General features: G+C 36.9%; 1 protein-coding gene across 5 annotated transcripts in view; it reads left to right on the top strand.

Annotated features, from left to right (window-relative positions):
• GPBP1 (GC-rich promoter binding protein 1) overlaps positions 1-22,298 on the top strand; it is a 94,779-nt gene that overhangs the window by 52,459 nt on the left and 20,022 nt on the right. For 2 of the 5 annotated variants that reach the window (XM_006148973.3, XM_006148974.3), the window contains exons 6-11: positions 5,397-5,463; positions 6,482-6,541; positions 13,994-14,178; positions 14,927-15,067; positions 15,791-15,958; positions 16,420-16,607. In XM_006148973.3, the coding sequence (XP_006149035.1) occupies positions 5,397-5,463; positions 6,482-6,541; positions 13,994-14,178; positions 14,927-15,067; positions 15,791-15,958; positions 16,420-16,607 (809 nt within the window). The remainder of the gene's footprint in view (positions 1-5,396; positions 5,464-6,481; positions 6,542-13,993; positions 14,179-14,926; positions 15,068-15,790; positions 15,959-16,419; positions 16,608-22,298) is intronic. The other 3 variants (XM_006148975.3, XM_006148978.3, XM_006148976.3) reach the window with 3 other exon arrangements.

The following is a 22,298-nucleotide window of genomic DNA, read 5'->3' as shown; positions in this document are numbered from 1 at the left end:
CCCGTCATAGAAAACACCCCCCTCCCCCCCCCCAAAAAAAAAAAAAAACAAACAATTATTTATTTGGGACCAGCCAGTGGTGTCGTGGTTAAGATGCCAGAGTTTGAGTTCCAGATCCAGTGGCTTGAAACTCAAGCCTGGTGCTTGTGTCTAGGTTCCTGAAATCCCAAGAGGAGAATGGAGAAGGGATTGCAGCACGGCCATCCCCCTCTGGGGAGTAATTTCTTGCTTCCTGTCTCTCTCTGGCAAGTACTGTAGCAAAAAATCTCTTGGGGAAAAATTACTTATTTAATTAATTAATTAATATTCACTTTTGCTATAGGGCACATGTACTCACCAGAGAGAGAAAAAGGAGAGAGAAAGGGAAAGTGAAAAAGTAAGCCACCAGGTCTGGGACTCAAACCAAGATCGGCCTTATGGAAGTTCAGCATCTTAACCATCACACCATATTCTGGCTCCCTCACACTGTAATGTTTTAAAATTTAAAAATTTTTGGTATAGTACGTCAAATTTTATTACTTACAAGAATGTGAACATATTGCCATAGAATTTAGTGTTTATTTGCAAGTGTGTCATAATACTGTCTCTAAAACACTGTCCAACTTTTAGAAAGTATATTTTGCTAACGCCTTTTTGTTTAACAATTGATTTTTCTTATATGACCTGTAGATTGATCTCAGGATAGTTCTCCCTGCTTTCCAGCTATTTCTCTTTTCAGAAGTTTCTCTGTGGTCAGGCAAGGCAAAGTAATTGTTATCCTAGGTCAGATAGAATTAGGAATGTTAAGTCTACTACTGAAAATTATTAGCAAAATTTATAATTACTTTATAAATTCAGCCATACAATTTATCTAAATATTATACTGCACACTTTACAAAAACTTGATCAAGCCTACAGTCTCTTATCTAATGCTATGTGGTTCATGCCTTATCTATTATAGATAGGGAGAATTTGCACTTTACTCATCTTTTAATATTTTCATTTTTTATAATTTACTGTAAGGCACATACACTCAGCAGAGAGAAAGTGAAAGAGAAAAGCAAGCTGTCAGATTCAGAGCTGGAACTATGGTCAGCCACTTGGGAGTCCAGCACCCTTAATCATAATACCACATGCTGGCTTAATTTTTTTTTTTTTTTTTTTAAATTTTAGGTTTTCATTGTAGGGCAAGTACACTCACCAGAGAGAAAGTGAGAAATCACCCCCACCCCCCGCCCACCCCAGGGTAATGACCATGCCACAGCCCCTCCTCAATTCTTTTGCTGGGATGTTGGGCATGCATGCACATGCCTGGAGTGATCTTCAAGGCACCAGATCTGGGACTTCAACCACAGTCGGTCATATGAGAGTCTAGTGCCTTAACCACTATACCACCTGCTGATCCCCATTGTTAATTTGTACTCACTTTGTATTTGAGTGACTGTATGAGACCATTGCAGTTTTTGGCATTCAGAATACATTGATAAAGAAGACAGGGAATGTGCCTACTCTCGTTGAATTTCTGTTCTTGAGGGAATAGTCAGGATATAAAAAGAAAACCCAGTTCACTTTTGCATAGGATTCATACAGAAAGTGACTCAGTGGTGGCAACTTTGGTATATAGGAGGTTAGGAGAGCTTCTCTAGGGTAGTAACTTTTTTCTTTTTAAAGGGAAAAATTTTTACTATAGGGCATGTGCGCTCACCAGAGAGACACAGACAGCGAGAAATCACCCCCCTGGGGGATGGCCATGCTGCAATCCTTTTTCCTCCATTCTCCTCTCAGGATTTTGAGTATGCATGCGCATGTGCCTGGGTGAGTTTTTTGTTTGTTTGTTTTTTTTTTTGGAGAGGTTTTTGCTGTAGGGCTCCTGCGCTTGCCAGAGAGACAGAAAGCAAGAAATCACCCCCCGGGGGGATGGCCATGCTGCAGTCCCTTCTCCTCCATTCTCGTCTCGGGATCTTGGGCACACACGCACACGTGCCCAGCATGAGTTTTTAGGCCATTGGGTCTGGGACTTGAACTGCGGTCAACTATGTGGGAGTCCCGCAAGATAGCCATTATGACAACTGCTGTCTCAGGAGGCCCCTGCTTTTATAATTTCAAGGGAGGTTTTGATTTCCTGTTTTACATCCTTCATCTCTAACAGTTCTGTTTGATTCTTTTTTATGGTGTGTATTTCCTCTTTCAGGTCGTGCAAGAACTTCCTTAACTCCTGGAAATTGTTTTCTCTTTTCTCCTTCATCTTCTGGAGTTCATTGTCTTTCTTCCTTTGCATCTCTGTTAGCTTTGTCACTGTGGATTTTCTAAATTCTTTATCTGATATTTCCACAAGTTCCATTGTATTATCTGTGGAGGATGAGATATTACCCTTGGAGGAGAGATATTTTCTTGGCTTCTCATATTTCTTGTGCCTCTATAGTAGTTTCTGGTCATTTGAGGAATTATACATTTTTTTCCCCCTACATTTTAAAGTTAAAGCTGAGTGTTCAAGAGGCATGCAGAAGGAGATGATCTATAGTCTGTCTGGAGTACTATTTTTCTCCCTTTGTTTAGAAGATTCCATGGGATTTGAGGATTACTCTGACCCTGGCTAGATTTTTAGGGTCAGCGGGGTGAAGTCTGGACAGAAAATCTTCGGTTGTCCTAGTCCCTTAAAGGGGCCAATCCTAGGGTAGTAACTTAATCTGGGACTTCATGATAAGGAATAGACTTGGTTAAGTCTGGGAGGAAAAGTGCTAGAATAAAGATATGAGCAGATTTATTTAACAGATATAGTCAGGTTAGTATGGATAAAAGGTAGCTAGTAGTAGTTCAGGTAAAAGGAAAAGGTTTAAATTGAGTAGGGCTTTTGCAGGTCAAGGTAAAGAATTGTTTAAAGCAGTGAGATAGTTCTCTGGAATGAAGTCATGTAACACATTTGGTTGTCTGTTAAGCCATGCAGTCATTCTTTTTTCTATGCGAAAAATGTGTCATGACTTTTCTGACAACCAAAAGTCTCTGATTTTATTTTTTAATATTTTTAAATATTTGGCATAGAGGGTGTGCACTCACTGGAGAAAGAGGAAGAGAGAAAGACATACAGGGAAAGTAAGATTGTATCCTCTGAGGGGATGGCCATGCTGCAATCCATTTTACTCCATTCTCCTTTTGGGATTTTGAGCACACAGGAACACACATCTAGAGTATTTCTCAAGCCATATGGTCCAGGACTCGAACTGCAGTGTGAATCAATGGGATCCAGCCATAACCACCATGCCACCAGCAGGTCCCAGTTTTTATTTTTGTATTTGTGTTTCGATGTGTTTTCCTTGTTTTGTTTGTTTGTTTATTTTTTAATAACTATTTTAACTTTATTATTATCATCATCATTCAATTTGACCAGAGAGAGAGAAAGCAAGCCAGCCACCAGATCCAGGACTTAAACCATTGTTGGCCATGTGGTTGTCAAGTATCTTTAACCACTATGCCACCTGCCTGCCCCTATTTTATTTATAAGCCAATAGGTGTTTGTGCTCACTAGAGAGAGAAGGAGGAGGAAAGGAAGAGGGAGAAAACACCTTTAAAGAATGTATAATCATGCTGTAATCCCTTATCTTCTATTTCCTCATCCTGTTGTAATTTGAATACGCATGCACACATGTCCAGTGTGTTTTTCAAGCTGCCTGGGCTGAGTTTTGAACCGTAGTTGACCATGTGGGATCTCCCTTCCATAGTCACTAGACCAGGGGATGGTTCCTAGTTTTTAAAGAATATTCCAGTTAGATCTTGGATGGGGGAAGGGAAACTAGTTACAAAGCAGAAGCAGCAGTTCAGTGATGGTTTAACTGAGTAGCTGAAATAATTGATTTTGAGATAGGATTTGAAAATAGTTTGGGTTGAGCGTTTTCTAGAAAGAATTTTGATAGATTGGATTTAGGGTGAGTAATGAGTTAAACAGAAGAATAAAAGGTTACCATTACTTTCTGTTAGCAGGTATCGTTAGATATTTCTCTGCCTTTTCAAATCAGTTGTCTATTTTTTCCACTCGATAGACACCATAAAATTGAATTTTATAATACAAGTAAACTTTTATTAAGTATTATATTTAAATGAGACAGGCCGTGTTGCTAAGTATTACAAAAAAATACCTAGTAGGACACTGGTAACTTTAGGATTCTATAGAGTAATGAACTGTTGTCGAGTGTAACCTAATGAACAACCACCAAAGCCAGATTAAAGTTAAAGAGAGTCTATTAGCTGGCCAGGGACTACAGCCTGAGGCTGCAGTTTTCTCTATGGCTGAGAGTCAGAACTGCAGCCCCAACCGAAGTTTGAATAGTCTTTTTTATAGGGGGTCAGTTACTAGGGGTTTCTATGCAAGCAGTTACAGAAGCTGAATTAAGCAGGTTAGTTATTTTTGAGGGGAGTGGGGTTTCCATGCAAGCAGTTACATTGCTAAGCAAAAGAGTTTCGGGTTAGTTAGGAAAGACAGTAGCAGGTATAGGATGTTGACCTGGATGCCATTTTTCTTTATGGCCAGCACAAGCTATTTTCTCATGGGAAGAACAAGCAGGGTTACAGAAGCAGACAGCTATGTTAGGGTAAGGGAACAAAATGGACAGTTGGTCATGTGTAAGATCCAATATGCGGCCTTCCACAAAACAAGTCTACCGAAATTAGTTCAGATTTACCCTTTTAATGCTCATATTTATCGAAATAAAAAGTTCAGACTTCGCTTTGAGTATTAGTGTATTCATCTAATGGAAGAATTAGGAGATAGCCTGAATTTCTTCTTTGATCTTGACCTTATGCTAAGAAGGGATTATTTGACAGACCAATGGAAAGACCACATTCTCTTAGAGTTGGCTTTTTTTTTTTTTTTTTTCCCTTTTCATTAATTCAGATCTTTTTCTCAGATAGTCATGGATGAGGAGCTTTTTATGGGGTAGGGGGGAGGTTTTTGCTATAGGGTGCGTGGGCTTGCCAGACAGAGACAGAAAGTAAGAAATCACCCCCCCGGGGGAATGACCACGCCACAGTCCCTTCTCTTGAGATCATGGGCACATACACACACACACACACATACACACACACACAGGCCCAGTGTGAGTTTAAGACACCAGATCTGGGACTCAAACTGCGGTCGACTACATCAGAGTTCAGTGATGTAGCCATTAAACCATCTGTTGGTCTGGATGAGGAGAATATTAAAAATGCTTTCCTTGTTTTTTTCCAACTAGCAGTGAGTATGGACTTACATTTTAATAATGAGCAGAGTAAATTGAAAATAGGGTTTGTGAGTGGCCTTTGTTAGGAGTTGATCATAACTGGCTTTCTCAAAGTGTGTATATAATTTTGAGGTTTTAAAAGATTTATCTTTAAGATATGAAATGTAAAGAAAATTTGTCTTAATTTTTATTTTCATTTTCTTTCAGCCATCTTTAAATCCTGAATATGAGAGAGAACCAAATCAGAATAAATCATTAGCTGCAGGTGTGTGGGGTAAGTAATTTTTTTATTTCTGTTTGAGGGGCACAAAATGATATTTGTAGGTTTCACATATTTGTGTTTTTAAAATAAAGAGTAGGCCAGATAAGACTTCATCTTTTAAATATCTGTTTTTGATGTGCTAAGCTACACATTAAAAAGAGATTTGAGGTTGAGATAGACAAGGAGTTTGACTTGAACTCTGTGTTGTACATTAACAGCCTTAAGTATGTACAGCTTGAATATAAGTTTTAAAAATGAATATAAATTAATCTTATGACTTGATACCATTTTTGAGAGTAGCTTGATAGTTTCAAGAATCAAAAAAACCTTAGCTTTTAACTTAGTTGAAACTTAGTTAACTGGAAATACAAGTGTTTTTGATCATAGTGTGACAAAAAATTAATCATTTTTTACCTATGAAAATGGTTATTTATAGACTGTTAAAAAATCATTGTTAAACTTGCCTATGGAACTAGTCTATATTTGAAATATGCCTCTTTCAGAGCTGAACGAGTGGTTTTCTGGTAATAGCTCCCTTTTCTTTAAAACTACTGAGAATTTAATATAACATGTTAGAAAAAATTAAACTGCACTCATATGTACAAATTAGACAGTTAAGTGAAGTTTAAAATAATGGAAAACTTTATAATGTAAAGATTTGACACCTGAAAATCTATTTAATTATTTGAAACCAAATTCAAAGGTACTTAATCATGTTTGTAACTTGTACCCATGTTCATTTGTATTTTTCTATTGAAAAATCAACTTATTAAAACAAGGATTGTGGCTCATGACAGCATACTAGTTCTAACAAAGGCATTATTTTAAACTTTGCCACTTCCTGTGCTATTTTTTAAATTGTATTTATGGGGTGAAATCTGGGGAATTATTTTGTTTTCTTTTGATCTCCCTCTTTATTTAAGGGCATTTTGAGGGTGGGGGTGGGGGTCGTTAGACATTTTTATTAGAACCATGTGAATGGCATTGTTTTTTCTGTATTGCAAATTAGTATTTCTACCACTCTCCCCAGGCCTACACGCCCAGACACACACATACCCAACCAAAAAAATCTCCCAAGCTCCTCTCTTAGGTATGTTTCCTTATTATTCAGTTTTTCTGGGAACAGCTTATTGCATAAGAATATAAGAACCACCTGGAAGGTGTTAATTAGAATCGCTAAGAAAGTAGAAATAATTTTGACTTGGTTAGAATGGAAGTAAACAAAATAATCTATAGAGTGTCAGTCAGCATTTGTCATATAAAATTACCTATAGATGCTATTGGTACTGATCCTCAGTTGGTTACTAATCTTGAAATGATTTGAAGACAAAGACATCGTTGAAAATAATGAGATGAAAATGTATCGATATAAAGATTTTGGTTTTACTGTTCCAGGATTGGTTGGTGTAAGGATTTTGAGTACTAGTTGAAAAGATGTTTAAAAGGACGATTTACTTACTCTTCATTGTGTTTAGGTAAACTAAGAATTGTTTCTGCATTTAAAAAACAAAAATGGTTCATTGTGGCATGGTTAATTGTTAAATTCCCAGTACTTCCCATAGGAATACAATGAAACAATCATTGTATCACACTTCACTATTCCTCTCTCACTTTCCCCCCTGAATTCCCAAGTATTTTCCCCATTGCAACATTTAAAATAGCTATGTTCCTGAGGAAGAGGACAGAATTTTAGGAAAGACATCAGTAGAACTTTTCTAGTGCTACTTCCTTCCAGGTAAGTAAAACTTTACTAATGAAATGTAATCTGTATAAAAAGAAGAAAAAAATTGTCACCAAAACTGTACTGTGGAACAGAAATTGACAGAGCCTGAACATCTCAATTAAAAATCTCCTTGAGGGAAAATAAGCTATTTACAATAGTTATGTAAGTTTAATTGCACTTAAAACTTAGTTGGCTTTATTGGAAACACCTTCCTGCAGCTTTTATCTGTGACTTCTGGTGTTTTTTATCTTTACCAGGATCACAGCTCTTTGTGCATAAGGTTAATGGCTATTAAGTACTTATCTGTATGTTCTTAATAAGTTAAAACTGAAATAGGAATTCAGGGTACTTTATTGTGTCTGAGAATTTTTAAGTAATTCAGTTATGTGATTGAATTATTTGGGAGTAATGAGTATTTAAGTATTTGTATGTGACTAGAGATGTAATTATTACTGTTGACTTGTGTATTTTCAGAAATTCTTTTAGCTGTTTTTATGTTAGTGGTCCAGTATGCCAGCAGCATATTACTGGCAGAGTTAAACATTTAGTGCTCGGGATATTAAATAGTGAGAAATTTTGTCATTAGTAGTTAACTTAAATATAGTGCATTTTAACTCAGCAAAAATTCCCTTGATAATTTGTTGAACTTCCCTGATTTTTCCTTATGTTTGATACAGTAAGGAGTGTAAGAGTTAGTTTTTTGTTGTTGTTGTTCTGTTTAGTCTCTGAAAGCAAATTGGTGATTAGTTTATAATATAGGTTGTTTTTCAGAGAATTAAAGTGCTATATTAGCTGTAAGCATACAGATTGAGTGGCATAACTGCATTGAATGAAATATTGGGTCATCAGAAACGTCATGATGTGTTTTTGCATAGAGAAACAGAAAAAATGTCATTACTTTTTGAATGACCCAGTAGTTATGAAGAAAACAAGTGTACTTATTCTTAGAAACTTTGATAAACAAAAGTAAAGAATGGGAATAATCTTTCTCCAGTTTCCTTGGCACTCTTCTGTTGTTACATAGTTTTTTTGTGTACATATTCTAATGATTCCACTTTCCTTCTTTGGCTTTCTTACAAGAAAGCAGTTATTAAAATTTTAACATAAGAAGAAAACGTAATGTAACACATGTTCAGGATGTAGAATGGAAAATTAAAGGGTTGAATAGGTTTGAGACAGGTACATTTTATATGATCAAAATTAGAATTGTATCTACTTGTTTGTTCCTGAAGTTAATTACATTTGAAAAGTGTTTTTATTTTTTTAGATTTTTGCCATAGGGCGTGTGTGTTCAACAGAGAGAAGTAAAATGAGAAATCTTCCTTCAAGGGAATAGCCATGACATAATTCCTTCTCCTTCATGCTTTTGGGATTTTGGGTACATGTGTGCATGTGTCCAACTTGATTTTCAGGCCTCTGGGTCCAGAACTCAAACTGTTGTGGCCATGTGGGAGTCCATCATCTTAACCATGCCATTTGCTGGCCCTGCAAAGTGTATTCATAGATAATCAGGAGAGCAGGAATAACAATAAAACTTTTTAAACCTATTTCTTTTATATAGGAAATGTCAAATACCTTATTAATGGAAAGATACCCAAATCTTTATAAAAATCTTAAACAGATTATTTTTCTGTATTCAAATTAATATTTACAGTAGAAGTTTAAATTACTTGGGACCAGCAGGTGGCATGGTGGTTAAGACACTGGATTCCCACATGGCCTACCACAGTTCAAGTCCCAGACCTGGTGGCCTGCTTTCTTTCTCTGTCTCATGAGCATGTGTGCCCTATAGGAAATTAAATAATAATAATAATAAATAAAAATTAAATCTTTTTTTTAAACAAAGAAGTTTAAATTCTTTCTGGTATAGTCCCTGAGTTTGGTATTAGTATATTATCTTAGGTGACCAAGTGTTGTCTTCAGTTCTAATTTAAAAACTTGATTACTCCAAATGCTTTTTACTCCTTGCTTGACTGTATGCTTTGTTTACACATTAAATTTGACTGTTGTGTAAAGACAGTGAGGAAACTAAATTAGTAATTGGGATTGATTTGATGGTGACCTTGGCATTACTTGGTACCACAGATAAGCCCCTTATCAATAATATTCATTATAAACTTATCAGTATTTTTAAGTTGAGGATAGTAGACATTTTGAAATAACCTGGCATAGGAATACATTAATATTTACTTTATATAGTAGTGGAGTGGTTAAGAGCATTAGCTTTGAAATCAGGTATATCTGGGCCCTGATATTCTTTCTATTCTTTTTTTTCTTTAAAGAATTATTTACTTAATTTTATTTATTCATTCATTTATTTAAATTTTACCCAGAGAGAGAGAGAGAGAGAGAGAAAGAGAGAAAGTGAGAAAGCAAGCTACCAGGTCTGGGACTCGAACTGTGGTCAGCCTTGTGGAAGTGTCCAGAGCCTTAATCATTACGCCACCCGGTGGTCCCCTTAAAATTCTTTGTTTTACTTACTGGTTATGTACATTTTAGATAGTACTTAATCTGTTTATCTCAGTGCATTTTCTCATCTGTGAGAAAAGCATTGTAAAGGTTAATTACCTACTATGTAAAGTTCTCAATCATGTTGCATATGGCTTGATGAAATGTTCAAATCTAGTAAGTGAAAACTAGTTAACAGATCTATTAAAAGGAAAAAAGATAAAAGGAATTTCCAAGTGGTAGACCAAAGAACGAAGTAGTTAATATAATGACTGAGTCAGAAATGTTATGTGTAGGAACCAGCAGTTAGTGTAATGACTATGTCACTGAACTCCCACGTAGTCGACCGTGGTTCGCGTCCCGGGCCTGGTGGCTTAAATCTCACGCTGGGCGCTTGTGCGTGTGTGCCCAAGATCCTGAGAGGAGAATGGAGGAGAAGGGATTGCGGTGTGACCATCCCCCCAGGGGGGTGATTTCTTGCTTTCTGTCTCTCTGTCTGGCGAGCGCACGCACGCCATAGCAAAAACCTCTCAAAAAAAAAAAAAATGTTATGTGAAGAAAGTAGCTTTATAGAAGAGTGGTTGAAGACAGAAGAGAGAATTAGTAAATCAGATGTTAGTTCTGAATTACACTTATGGACAGGTTACTTTGTATTTTATGTGGCAGTATTTTAATTCTGTTTTGTCTTCTGATGAATTGGCTACTTCCCTTCTTCTTTGTATTTAAGGAATAAAACTAACTATTCGTAGATAATAGGAGAGCAAGAATAACAAGACAGTTGAATAATACTTAAAGCCCATTATTATCAGATAACTGTTTTTTGTAGAATCAAGGGAAATTATTATATGAAAACAGAAAACTCACATTTACCTTTAGGTGTTTTGAACTTCAATTTGAATATCCGAATACCTTCCTAGATGAGCTTAAGGTAATAAATGTGGTTTATAGCAGAAAGTCACTGAGGTCATATATCCTTCTACTTCTTTTATGCAGGTGTTAAGGTCTTCATTCTTTATGTGAATTTTCTCTTGAAAACAGTAACAGTTTGGTTCTTTTTTATATAGTTTACCAATTGATGAAGTAGGTGTATAATATTTGAATTAAAGAGCTACAATGCTTAACTTGGAAAATTTGTTTCAGGGGAATTTGTAGAGATAATTTATGAATAGATGAGCTAATTTATGAATAGTGTAACATGGATATGATAATTCAAATTAAGTTTGACCTATTAGTAATACCATCACTATTAATTTTAGGGTTTTTTTTTATTAGTACAAGCTTTTTTTTAAAAAAAGGTTTTTGCCATAGGGTGCATGCACTAGCCTCACCGAGAGAAGAAAAATGAGATCACCCTGGATAGTCATCCTTTAGTCTCTTTTCCAGTCTCCTTCTGGAATTTTGGGCATGCACACACATGCCTAGCATGATTTTTAAGCTGACAGTTCTGGGACTCATACCGTATTCAGCTATGTGGGAGTCCGGCACTCCAGCACCTAACTACTACACCACTTGGTGGCCCCTGAGCACTTTCTTTTTTCTTTTCTTTCTTTCTTTTTCTTTTTTCTGAGAGAGATTTTTTTGCAGTAGGGCATGTGAACTCATGAGAAAGAGAAAGCCAGAAATCACACACACACACACACACACACACACGTGATGACCACATCACAACCCCCTTTCCTTCTGGGATTTTTGGCACTCGCGCACGCAAGCACGCACACACACACACACACACACACACACACACACACACTCACACCTGGCATGAGTTTCAAGCCTCTGGGTCTGAGACTCAAACTGTGGTCGGTCACATGGGAGTCTACCATGCCACCTGCTAGCCCCCTTTTTCTTTCTCTTGAGAGACAATGTCTCCCTATGTTTACTTGGCTAGACTTGAACTCATGTTCAACTTGTCTCAGCTTCCCAAACAGCTGGGATTACAGTTATTTGCAACCTTTTTCAGTGGGACACTTTCATTTTCTTATATGGGCAAGTTTATTAGGTTGTCAGGAAAGTAATGCTGTTTTTTTCCATGCAAAAATGTGTCATGACTGGGACCTGCAGATAGTGTGGTGTTCAAAGGTGCTGGACTACCACATGGCCAGCCGCAGTTTGAGTTCCAGACCTGGCAGCTTGCTTTCTCACTTTGCCTCTCTCTCTCTCTCTTTCACATTTTTTCTCACTCACTCACTCTCACTGTTTCCCTCTCTAGTCAAAACTAAATATAGATTAAAAAAAAAAAAGTGTTATGACTCTCCAATGACCCAGTAGTTTACACAGGATATAATATACAGATATACAGAATACAGCATACAGATACACAGAATATAATATACAGATGAGTCCTTATCCTGTTTTTAATTTTCTTTTAATCATTTTTGTCTGAAGTTTTATTTCTGTCATTGTGGTATCTGATATCTCCATGTCCATTTTGTCTTAAGATGCTATAGGACAGATTAGAGCCCTCTTCTGTTAGGTTTCTTTGCGTTGAAGTTTTTTCCTTCTTCCAGAAATGTACATTGAGATCATTCCCTGTTGATTACTCCTTTTATGTACTACTGTATTTGGTTTCTTCTTCTATTAAAGTCATTTTCATGTAAGAATGTAGAAGGGAAAGAAGATATACCTGTGTATTTTCTCAGCCATGTTAACCTAGATATCTTCATCCATGATGTTTAAACTTAATTTGTGTTATACTGATAAAAACTGGCCCCTGCTTCAAAACCTGGATTAGATAAGACCTTGCAAATTCCTACTACTTTTTGCATTTCCCAACATCAGTCATTCCTCAGATTCCTAGGTTTCATTTAATTTTGATTTTGAGTTCCAGGCTAAGATTTTTCTCTTAAACTTTATTATTTCAACAAACTTATATTTTGTTTATACTATAATCTGTTTATTTAAAGTAATGATTACAATATAATACTTATTTCTGAAGTTCTAGAGTTTTCTTTTTTTTGTTTTTCGTTGTGTAATATCTTCAGAAAAACTACATTTATGATATATTGGGTCATAGGGACAGACATGATGCATTTTTGCATAGAAAAACACAGAATGATTTTTCCCAACAACCTAATAATTTTGTGTCCTCATGTGTCTGAATATTCCTTTCTTAGTCTTTCATTTTGGGCCTTTTTAGGCAACCAAGGAGTTGGGATAATTGTCCTATTAGATCAGCATAGGTTTAAATTTCTGGGAAGTTCTAGGCCCTTGCTCCCTGATTCTTCAGCATTTCAGCAGGTGAATTGCACCCTACCAGCTTTATGTTTTGGAGAGTTTTAATCCTCAGGTGAATCTGAGAATCTCTCTAGGTTCCGTGAGGAATCCTTAAGTTCGTGTTTGAGATGATCCAGTAGGAAGTTTGGTTTAGTTTCTTGAGGTGTAGGGCATCATCACAGACATCCACCTTACCAAATAGGGTCATATCTGAATACACAGAGCTAATAGAATTTAGATTTTCTGGGACTTATCTCTTTGGGTTAATTCTCTTACTTTAAACTTTCCAACTATGAAATGGATGATTTCAGTTTTTGTGAAGAAAAAAGACATACTTCACTGCAATAGTTGTGCATAGCACCCCTTTGATCCCATATACACATCAATTGAACTTTAGTGTTTTATATTTTTAGTAACTGTGGTAGTCTTGAGAAAAGCTTGCATTTAGCAGTTACTTTTCCTAGTACTGCTTTCAGAAGCCAGGATTGAATTCGTTGCTCTGCACCTCACACAATACTTTCAAATGTAGTTTGATGGTTGGTAGATATTCAGTGAATTGGTATTGTGAAAATAATGGGTTGTCAGAAAAGTCATGATGCATTTTTGCATAGAATAACATGGAAAAATACGTCATGACTTTTATGATGACCCAGTAGTATTCTCTTCTGTATTAGTCATAACATATTTAGAAATGGAAGTGTAGTTCCTTGTTTATTGGCAGTTAGCTTTATACCAATAAAATGGAATGGATTAGAAAGAATTAAAAAGAACAGAAAAATTATTTTCTTTTCTAAGTGGAGAAGGAGAAAGCAGAAATATATTTATATTCTAACTGTTAAGAATCATTTGCAGTTGTTTATAAGTGAATGAAAAACCTGTTAGAATGTAGTTACTCTTGGTTTTATCGGGTACCATTTTGGGCCATTTAGCAGAGTTCATCTATTTACTTGGTAATTGTTCAGTTTTTACTATAGTCTGTGGAATTGTGTTTTATTTCTTAAGCTGGAATGTAGTTTATATTTATTTAGCTTAATTATTTTACCCAGGAATCATCTGACATTTGAAAAATAAACAAGATTTGGAATATACTGTTGTTTTGGTGGTTTAAATGTTAAAATTTGAAACTGTGTAACTCTTGCTCGTGCTTTATTTATGCAGAATATCCTCCGAATCCTAAATCTAGAGCCCCAAGGATGCTGGTCATTAAGAAAGGTAACACAAAAGACTTACAGCTATCTGGATTCCCAGTAGTAGGAAATCTTCAGTCACAGCCAGTTAAGAATGGAACTGGTCCAAGTGTTTATAAAGGCTTAGTCCCTAAACCTGCTGCACCACCTACAAAGGTAAGTTTTAAATGGTTAGAGTTGTAATATATAATGTTGTTTTGTGTGGTGCTCAGTTTTAGGTTTTAGAGACTCACATGTGTGTTCTTAACAAGTGAAAGGAAATTAAGTTTATTTATTTTAGAATTTTGCCATTGGGCACTTGAGAGAGAGAAAGAGAGAGAAATCAATCTCCAAGAGGGATGACCAGTCTCAATCCAGTCTCCATTCTTTTGGAATTTTGAGCACACATGTACATGTACCTGGTATGTTTTTCCTAAGCTGTGGGGTCCAGGACTGAGACTGGTAAGTCAGTCATCCAGTGCCTTAACTAGCATACCATCTGCTGGCCCCAATTGGATATTTTTATCTGAATAATATTAAGCTTTCATTTTATTTGTAAGAAAAGAAAGAGACAGGGTCAGCAAGTGGTGTGATGGTTAAGGTGTTGTAAAATTACATGGCTAACCACTGTTCAAGTCCTGGACCCAGTAGTTTGACACACCGAGAACAGTTATGTGTCTGCTCAGCCTGAGTAGGAGGACGGAGGAAAGGGATTACCACCTCCCTAGGAAGTGATTTCTCACTTTCCCTCTTTCTGTCACTCTGGTGAGCGCACACACCGTATAGAATTGATGAACAAGTAATATAAAAAAGAATTGTTTTTATGAGCCAGTGTAGTTACCTTCATTTTGTGTTGTTCATTTTCTCTTTCTCTCTTCAGTAATCTGTTTTTGATAGTCATCAATGTTTGTGTATTATTCTTTAGCCTACACAATGGAAAAGCCAAACTAAAGAAAATAAAGTTGGGACTTCTTTTCCTCATGAGTCTACATATGGTGTTGGCAACTTTAATGCTTTTAAATCAACTGGGAAGAATTTTAGTACATCAACAAATTCAGTGAAAGAGGTATGGCATTAAAAATATTTTCTGAGGAATTTAGCATTTTAATCTGATAATTTAACAGTGAATGTAAGAGGTCAGTCTGAAACTTGCTGGATACACATGCAAGTGTCCAGGATCTGGCAGGCTGGAGGACTGGAGAAAGGGGAGTGTAGTGTGACCAGACCCTGTGGAGGGTACTCCTTTCACTCATACATGTGTGCACATACACTGTTATGAATTAAGAAAATACAGGTTGTTTTTTTTTTTTTTAAGAAAATTATTTTTGACTTTGTATATAAAATAGAGAAACAGTAAATATAAGTGGCCTTCTAGTATATAACATTTCAAATATCAGAGTTTATGGTAAATTACATATACACAGAGGAGAAGAGTAACATACTTCTTGTGTATGGTACAGTATTTTAAATAATAAAATAAGCTCTGAAGTACGATTGTCAAGTGGTTCACAATGTGACCCGTAATATTGCTTATCAAAACAATGAATAACTCAACTGTAGCTTAATTAATTTAATAATGTGGTTCAAGAAAATATTCAAGGAAAGGAAATTATTTTGATTAAATATATTTTATTTGATCTGGGTATTGGAGAAACAGATTTTGAAATATACCTTAAAGTCAAATTTGTATCAGTCAAGGTAGAATAGAAAACTGTGATAGTTTGGAACCTTATATTGAAGTTAATTCCCCTGACTATGTAAGTATCAGCATTTCTGAATTTCCTCTTAGTGTAATCGCTCAAATTCCTCTTCGCCTGTTGACAAACTTAATCAGCAGCCTCGTCTAACCAAACTTACACGAATGCGCACTGATAAGAAGAGTGAATTTTTGAAAGCATTAAAAAGGGACAGAGTAGAAGAGGAACATGAAGATGAAAGCCATGCTGGCTCAGAAAAGGTAATTGGATTTGAAGTAATTCTTGATTTGAATTAATATGTCCTTGAAATATTAGGTGAATATATAACACTTAGAATAAACTCCAATAAAAGTTTCATTTGAAAGATAATGCTAGCTATTTGCATAAATAATATAATGACTTCTTTTGTAAGCTAGATTATTTTTATTCCCGATCCCTATGCAAAACTAGATTTAAAAAATTTTTGTTTATATACCTTTTCTCATTTCGCCCATCTTTATCCTTTTGATTTTGCCTTTGAATAGATGTGAATAATTAAGACCAGAGATCTTTAGATACGCTTCCCAGTTTAGTTTTCCCTTGTAGTGAGAATGTATGTTAAATTTAATGATTATGAGTATTACATATGTATTCTCAGTGGAAATAATACGTAGTTAGGATCTATTAAAATTTGTAAAAAATTGTATTACTTAAAAATTTTTTTTAACTCTCTTATCATCAGGATGACGACTCATTTAATTTGCATAACAGCAATAGTACTCACCAAGAAAGGGATATAAATAGAAACTTTGATGAAAGTGAAATTCCTCAAGAGAATGGCAATGCCTCAGTGATTACCCAGCAGATCATTCGGTCTTCAACTTTCCCACAAACTGATGTTCTTTCAAGTTCACTTGAGGCAGAACACAGGTTAGTGTTTATTTTTATTTTTCTCTCTGGCATTTTTTGTATTTAGGATTTTGATGTTATAAAACTCATGTATGATTTATTTCATAAAGAGTTCTATTGAGATTCAGTTCATAAAGTTGACCTGTCATAAGCATATGGATGAATAATAATAATAATGTTAGCATATCTAGAGTTGTGAGATTGTGATAAACAGTCTAATTTTTTTTTTAACATTTCCATAACCCCCAAAGAAACCAAGGTCCATTTACATTTATTCATCATTTTCACATTCTGTCTTTCAGAATGACTAGTCTACTTTCTCTTTCCGTAAGATTTACATTTTACGGATATTTGATATGATGGCCATCACACAGTATGTCATCTGTGTCAGTTTTTCTTTTTTTTTTTCTTTTTTTTTTTTTTTACATTTGCTTAGGGTACATGTACTTGCTGGAAACAGAGACAGTGACAGAGATAGCCAAAGAAAGAGAGAAAGCACCCTCTCTATCTATCCCCAGTGGGATTGCCGTACTGTAATCTCTTCTACTTTATTCTCCTTTCAGGATGTGAGACACACATGTCCAGTGTGTCTTGTAAGCGAGGTTCAGGTCTTTAACTGTGCAGTTGACCATGTGGGATCCAGCTGCCTAAGCCACCATGCCATTAGCTGGTACCTGTTGTTTTACACAAAGCATAGATTTTCAAGGTTCATTAGTATCATAGCATATGTGATACATTCTTATGTTTTTATTTCTAAATATGCACTGTATGGCCGTACCAGTTTTTTGTTTTTGCCATAGGGCACATGACTTGACAGAGAGAGGAGGGGGGAATATGAGAAATCATCCCCTTAGTGGGATGTGGCTACCGTCCCTTATTCCCATTTTCCTCCTTATATTATTGAATTTGCCTGGGATGATTTTCAAGCCATAGGACCATGGTTGACTATACAGGAATCCAGCCCCTTAACCACTAAGCCTCCTACCGGCCCCTGTTTCACTTTTGAAAAATTTACCAGAGACGTGTGCACTGATAGCGGAAGAAGAGGGAAGGGCAGAAAGCCCACTCCCTCCCTCCTTCCAGTGAGGTGAGGTCAATGCCACAAGCTCCTTTTCTTTATTTGTCCATCCTGTTGGGATTTGGGACACATGTAGACACTGGCCTGGCTTGTGTTTTAAGCTGTCAAGGTCTGGATTCAAACCATGCACTTAGCCTTGTGGGATCTGGCTTTCTTAGCTTAGTGCTAGGCTGGCCCAGCTTGACAACTTTTTGTTCATCGATTGCTGTCAGTTGTTTCCACTTTTTGACTATTGTATGTTATACTGCCATGAATATTCATATACAAGGTTTTTTTTTTAAATTTTATTATTATTATTATTATTTTTGGAGAGGTTTTTGCTATAGGGTACATATGCTCACCAGAAAGACAGAGACAGACAGAAAGACAGAAAGTGAGAAATCGCCCCCCAGGGGGGATGGCCACGCCACAATCCCTTCTCCTCCGTTCTCCTCTGAGGATCTTGGGCACGCGTACACACGTGCCCAGCATGAGTTTAAGCCACCACGTCCCGGACTCAAATTGTGGTTGACTACACGGGAGTCCAGGGACATAGCCATTACACCAACTGCCTGTCCAAAGGATATTTTTTTTGGAGAGGTTTTTCGCTATAGGGCGCGTGCGCTCGCCTGTCAGAGAGACATAGAGACAGAAAGCGAGAAATCACCCCCCAGTGGGGATGGTCACGCCGCAGTCCCTTCTCCTCCATTCTCCTCTTGGGATCTTGGGCACGTATGCACACTTGCCCAGCGTGAGTTTTAAGCCACCGGGTCCGGGACTCGAATCGCGGTCGACTACGTGGGAGTCCAGCGACATAGCCATTACGCTAAACTGCTGGTTCCCAGGATTATTTTTTAAGAGAGATTTTTGCTTTTCCTAGAACTTGAATTGCTGGATATATAGTATCTTTGTGTTCAACATTTTGACAAGCTGTTAAATTATTTTCCTAGATAAATAAATTTAAATGAGGGCATAAAACTGTATCACTTTCTGTCCCCATCAACAATATAGAAGGTTCATATTCTCATCACCACTTTTGATTGTAGCCATTGTAGTGGGTATGAAGTATTAACTTTTTGTTCATTTTTATATTTTGTGGTTTTTAAATTTCCTTAGTCACTAAGCATCTTCATGTGTTTACTGACTGTATATTATTAGGACAATATAAATTTTCGTGTACTTATGAAATATATATACACACACGTATGTACACACACATACATATATATATATATACACACACACACACATACATATACATATACATATACATATACATATATATACTTTTTTTTTTTTTTGAGAGGTTTTTGCTATAGGGCACGTGCACTCAACAGAAAGACAAGAGAGACGGAAAGTGAGGAATCATCCCCCCGGGGGGATGGCCACATCGCAATGCCTTCTCCTCTATTCTCCTCTCAGGATCTTGGGCACGCACACATGCACATGACCCTGGTGTGAGTTTAAGCCACCAGGTCTGGGACTTGAACCATGCTCAACTACGTGGGAGTCCAGTGAAATAGCCATTACGCCAACTACTGGTCTCTGAACTATATATTAAGACTATATTGGTTTTGGGAGGAATACCTATTTAAATACTTGAGTCATTTTTAAATTGTATTCTCTCTTAAGTTCTAAGAATTCTTTATATATTTTGCATATGTCTCTCTCTCTCTCTGCTATTTTAAAGAGATTTTTGCTATAAGGTGTGTGTGCTTGCTGGAAACAGAGACAGCAAGAAATCACCTCCCAGGGATGGCTATGCCACATTCCCCTCTCCATCCTCCTCAGGGTTTTGTGCTTGCATGCACACATTCCTGTCATGAGTTTCAAACTGCTGGGTCTGGGACTAGAACTGTGGGCGATCACGTGGGAGTCCAGCGTTGTAACCATTATGCCATCTGCCATATGAATCTATGTATTTGATGTGCAGGTATTTTCTTCGATTTTATGAGTTATCTCCTTTTTTTTTTTTTTTCCCAAGAGAGATTTTTGGTATAGGGCACATGCACTCACTAGAGAGAGACAGAAGGAGAGAAATCAACCCCCCAGGGGGTGGCCATACCACAATCCATTTTCCTCACAGGATTTTGGGGACATGCACACATGCGCCCAGTGTGTGGTTGACTACTGTCGGAATCCAGTGATGAAACCATTACTCTTATCTGCTGGTTCCCAGTTTTTTTTTTTTCTTTAAACCTCAGTGGTGCCATTTAAAGGGCAGAAACTTAGTTTTTTTTCTTTTTACATTGTTTATGCAATTATTTTGTGAGGTGTGAGAGTACCTATTATCCCTTTCTCACATAGATGTTCAGTTGTCTCAATGAGTTTTTATTTATTTTTTTTAAAGAGATTTTTGTCTTAGGGTGTGTGTGCTTGCTGGAGGGAGAGACAGATAGTGAAAGGATAAGTGAGAAGTTACGCCCTTGGGGCTTGACCATGCATCCGTCTCTTCTCTGTTTCCTCCCAGGATCTTGGGCATGCATGCACATGTGCCTGGTGTGATTTTCAAGCTACCGGGTCTGGGACTTAAACCACGGTTGACCATGTGGGAATCCAGCAATATAACCACTATACCGCCTGTTGGCTCCTTCTTTTTTTTTTTTAAGAGATTTTTGCCATAGGGTGCATGTGCTTGCTGGGGACAAGAGTAAGTGAGGAGTAAATTCTCACTGCCATGCTCCTCTTTCTTCTGTTCTCCTCTTAGTATTTTGGGAATGCATGCACACGCACCAGAAGTGTTTTAAGCCACTGGGTCTGGGACTTATAGAGTAGTTGGCCATGTGGGAATCTAGTGCCTTAACCACTACACCATCTGCTGGCCCCAAGATGTATATTTTTAGAACATTTACTCTATGAATGAGACAGTGCATGAGTGTGTAACTCAATGGTTTCTTATGCTGCAATCCACCCCCAGCTTCAGCCAGCTTGGATCACAGGCATGTCCAGTGTGATCAAGGAGGTCTTTGGCTGGAAAATGGCTACTTTCCTATGTAGATCTCTCTTACACAGAGCATTGTTTTACCACTTCTCCATCATCCAGCCCCCCGATATGTGTATTTTTAATGTTTGTTATTCATGAGCCAGTGCATATGTGTCCATGAGAGGGTCTCTCTCTGTAGGGTCCTGTGCTGTATGTAATCCCTCAGCCCTACCTATAGCTCTTCAGGATCTGGGTATATGCATGTTTTCAGATTAATTTGGAATCTGAATCTGTAGTCCACCATGTAGCTTCTGGCAATGCAGTGTAGTATGCTACTGTGTGTACCACTGAGGCTGGGCTGTGTTTGTTTTTTTGTTGTTGTTGTTTATTTCTTTGCCAGTGGGTGTCTGTGTGAGAAAGGGAGAAAGCTCCTCTCCCAACAGGATGTGGTCATGCCACAGTCTCTTCTCTATTTCTTCATCCTGTTGGGATTTTCGGCATGCACCCACCCCTGATGTGTCTTTAAAGTCGTTAGGTCCTGGACTTCCACTGTATGGCAAGGTATGTTGACATCCAGATGACATAACCATCACTCCACAGGCTGGCTCCATGATAGCCTTAAACACTTAAAAAATAGTAATATGGGGGCCAGCAGGTAGTGTGGTGGTTAAGGCGTAGGAATTCCCACCTGACCGACCGTGGTTCAAGTCCTGGACATGGCCCTTCTTCCTCCACCACCCCCTACCTTTCTCTGGCAAAACTCATGTGAAAAAAATAAATAAAATAATTCTCAAAAAAAAAAATAATAATCCTTTCAGTGGATTGGTCTCAGAATGGAGTATTCAGATTTAGGGTGGACTTTTTCTTTTCTTCTTTTCTTTTTATTTTATTGTTACGAGCAGATATTTTGCAGAAATGACAGACTCTGTGATCTTAAAATAACAAACCACATGGCTCAGTATTATGTATATAAGATTCATGTCATTCTCAATTTTTTTTAGAGTTTTTTTTTTTTTTTTCTAAAGGGCTTTTGTACTTACGAGAGAGGAGAGGGAAGATAAGAAATCACCACCTTGGGGGAATTGGACATAAAGCAACCTCTCCTTCTCTGTTCCAGGATTTAGGGCATGCATACACCTGTACCCGGCATGATTTTAAAACCACCGAGTCTGGGACTCGAACCCTGTTGGATGAGAATTCAGTTGCCTTAACCACCATGCTATCTGCTGGCCCTTTTTAATAACCTAAAAGTTAAAACTACTATCATAAAAATAAAGTTAATTTAGACACCTACATTGTCATATTGCTCTGTAATTGCTTTATGTAAACGGAATTGTTTTCCTGCTAAAAATATTTTATATTTTCTAGTATCAGGTTTAGTGTGAAGTAATACTCATTACCAGTCTAGGTGATCAATGTAACTTTATTCTGGTTTGCCTATAGACTCATTTAATTCTAGGAGAGTAGGGGACTGAATTATACCTACTGTGGAATAACTTTATAGAATTTATTTATAATTACACTTTAAATTTCATCAAGACTCTAACATCCTTTAAGACAGAAATTTTGTTATTTTAAGCATTGTTCAGTATTATTTAGCACCTGCAATGGTCCTTGGCACATTGGTGTGTGCTTAAATTTGTTAAATGAATGAGTGAAGTAAAAATTGAGGTATTTTTCTTTTAAAAAATATTTATTTAATTTATTCATTCATTCATTTTAATTTGACACG

This window comes from Tupaia chinensis, unplaced genomic scaffold (assembly GCF_000334495.1).
Source record: "Tupaia chinensis unplaced genomic scaffold, TupChi_1.0 Scaffold000251_1, whole genome shotgun sequence".
In the NCBI taxonomy this organism is placed as follows: domain Eukaryota; kingdom Metazoa; phylum Chordata; class Mammalia; order Scandentia; family Tupaiidae; genus Tupaia; species Tupaia belangeri.
This window is presented reverse-complemented; position numbering and strand designations above follow the sequence as displayed.